The sequence below is a fragment of the Merops nubicus genome, unplaced genomic scaffold (assembly GCF_000691845.1).
Source record: "Merops nubicus isolate BGI_N331 unplaced genomic scaffold, ASM69184v1 scaffold45659, whole genome shotgun sequence".
NCBI lineage: Eukaryota > Metazoa > Chordata > Aves > Coraciiformes > Meropidae > Merops > Merops nubicus.
The window spans coordinates 1-1,613 of record NW_008632552.1 but is presented as its reverse complement, the minus strand read 5'-3'; the positions used below and the strand labels follow the sequence as shown (position 1 = coordinate 1,613).

Genomic DNA, 1,613 nt, shown 5'->3' with positions numbered 1-1,613 from the left:
CTCTGCCGAAGGCAGGCGCGGGTTTTCACCATGAACTTTGAAGGTCTCGACCCCTCCCTGGCTGAGTATGCGCCCCCCCTGCACCCTGCGCTGGACCCCGGCCTGGACCCCCACCTGAACCCCAGCCTGCTGCAGAACGTGGAGCTGGACCCCGAGGGGGTGTCCTTGGAGGGCATCACGGTGCCCGAGTCGGTGCACCTGATGGAGGGTATCTACAGCGAGCTGCACACCGCCGTCTCTGAAGTCGGGGTGCCCGTGGCCGTCTCCCATTTCGACCTGCACGAGGAGATGCTCTGGGTCGGGAACCACGGGGTAGGTGCCAGCCCCAGGAGCCCTTCAGTGGGGACCCAGCCAGAGGGTGCTGCTCAGCCTGGGGTGTGCTGCAGCGGTGCAGAGCTGCCCGAGGTGTCTGGGCGTCTTGGAGCGTAGGGTCATTCAGGCTGGAGAAGACCTCCCGAGATCACCCAGGCCAACCATCAACCCAGCACTCCCATGACCACTAAAGTGTATCCCCAGGTGCAACGTCCACGTGTTTTTTGAGCCCCTCCAGGGATGGGGACACTAGCACCTCCCTGGGCAGCCTGGGCCAATCCCTCACCACTCTGCCAGGGAAGAAATTCTTCCTCAAATCCCATCGAACCTCCCTTGGTGCAGCTGAAGCCTTGTTTTCCTTCCTCCTATCGCTGGTTACTTGGGAGAAGAGCCAAGAGGCACGAGCCTCTTGGTGTTTCCCGAGTAACTTCACAGCCCCACCCTGTGCAGCTGCTGGAATTTCTGGTTCTTTACTCTTGTCTGCATACATCTGCTAGAAAGGGAGCGGCCTCAGGAGGCCCCCAGGGCTCAGGGCGGGCAGGAAGCCCACCCCATAGCCCGGCTGAGGCCGTGGGGTGGCCGACAGCCTCCCCCCACCGTGGAGCTGGTGCCAGGCAAAGCAGAGTTTGCCCATGTCACACCTGAGCAGAGCTGAGGTGGGCTGTGACAGGCCTGTCCCCCGCTGCTTTCAGGGCCACGCCACCTCCTTCTTTGGCCCCACGCTGGAGCGATATTCCTCCTTCCAAGTGAACAGCAGCGACGACATCCGCCAGATCCAGAGCCTGGAGAACGGGGTCCTTTTCCTGACCAAAACCAACCTGAAGTACATGTCACGAGGGGGCTTGATCATCTTTGACTACCTGTGAGTGCCTGCCCCTGGCAGCCGGCGGGCCCTGCCTGTGCTGGGGGAGCTGGTCCCGGCCCCTTTGCCACGGTGAGGTGGGAGGGGGCGAGGGCAGCTCGTGCCCCGTTTCCTGCTGCCTCCCCGAGCTGGGCAGCAGCACGAGGGCCACTGTCTCCCCTGTCCCACAGCATGGACGACTCTGAGGACATGCACAGTCTCCTGCTGACCGACAGCAGCACCCTGCTCGTTGGCGGGCTGCAGAACCACGTCATTGAGATAGACCTCAACACCGTCCAGGAGACGCAGAAGGTACAGCTAGGCTGGGGGCTGCTCCCCGGGCTCTTCCAGGGCTGGAGGGGGCTTCGTGGTGGGCCTCAACCCTGCTCACCTCACTCTATACTTGTCCAGTACACTGTGGAGGTTCCTGGCATCACCATCATGAGGCAATCAAACCGCT

At 62.6% G+C, this 1,613-nt stretch overlaps 1 protein-coding gene across 1 annotated transcript; it reads left to right on the top strand.

Moving 5' to 3' along the window:
- Positions 1-30: 30 nt before the first annotated feature.
- Positions 31-1,606, top strand: LOC103780275 (PAB-dependent poly(A)-specific ribonuclease subunit PAN2-like; the record flags this gene model as incomplete). The annotated part of the gene is made up of 4 exons (XM_008947938.1): positions 31-312; positions 1,005-1,174; positions 1,345-1,465; positions 1,565-1,606. Coding segments are annotated over exons 1-4 (615 nt in total), but the record flags the coding sequence as incomplete, so codon positions are not given.
- Positions 1,607-1,613: the final 7 nt, after the last annotated feature.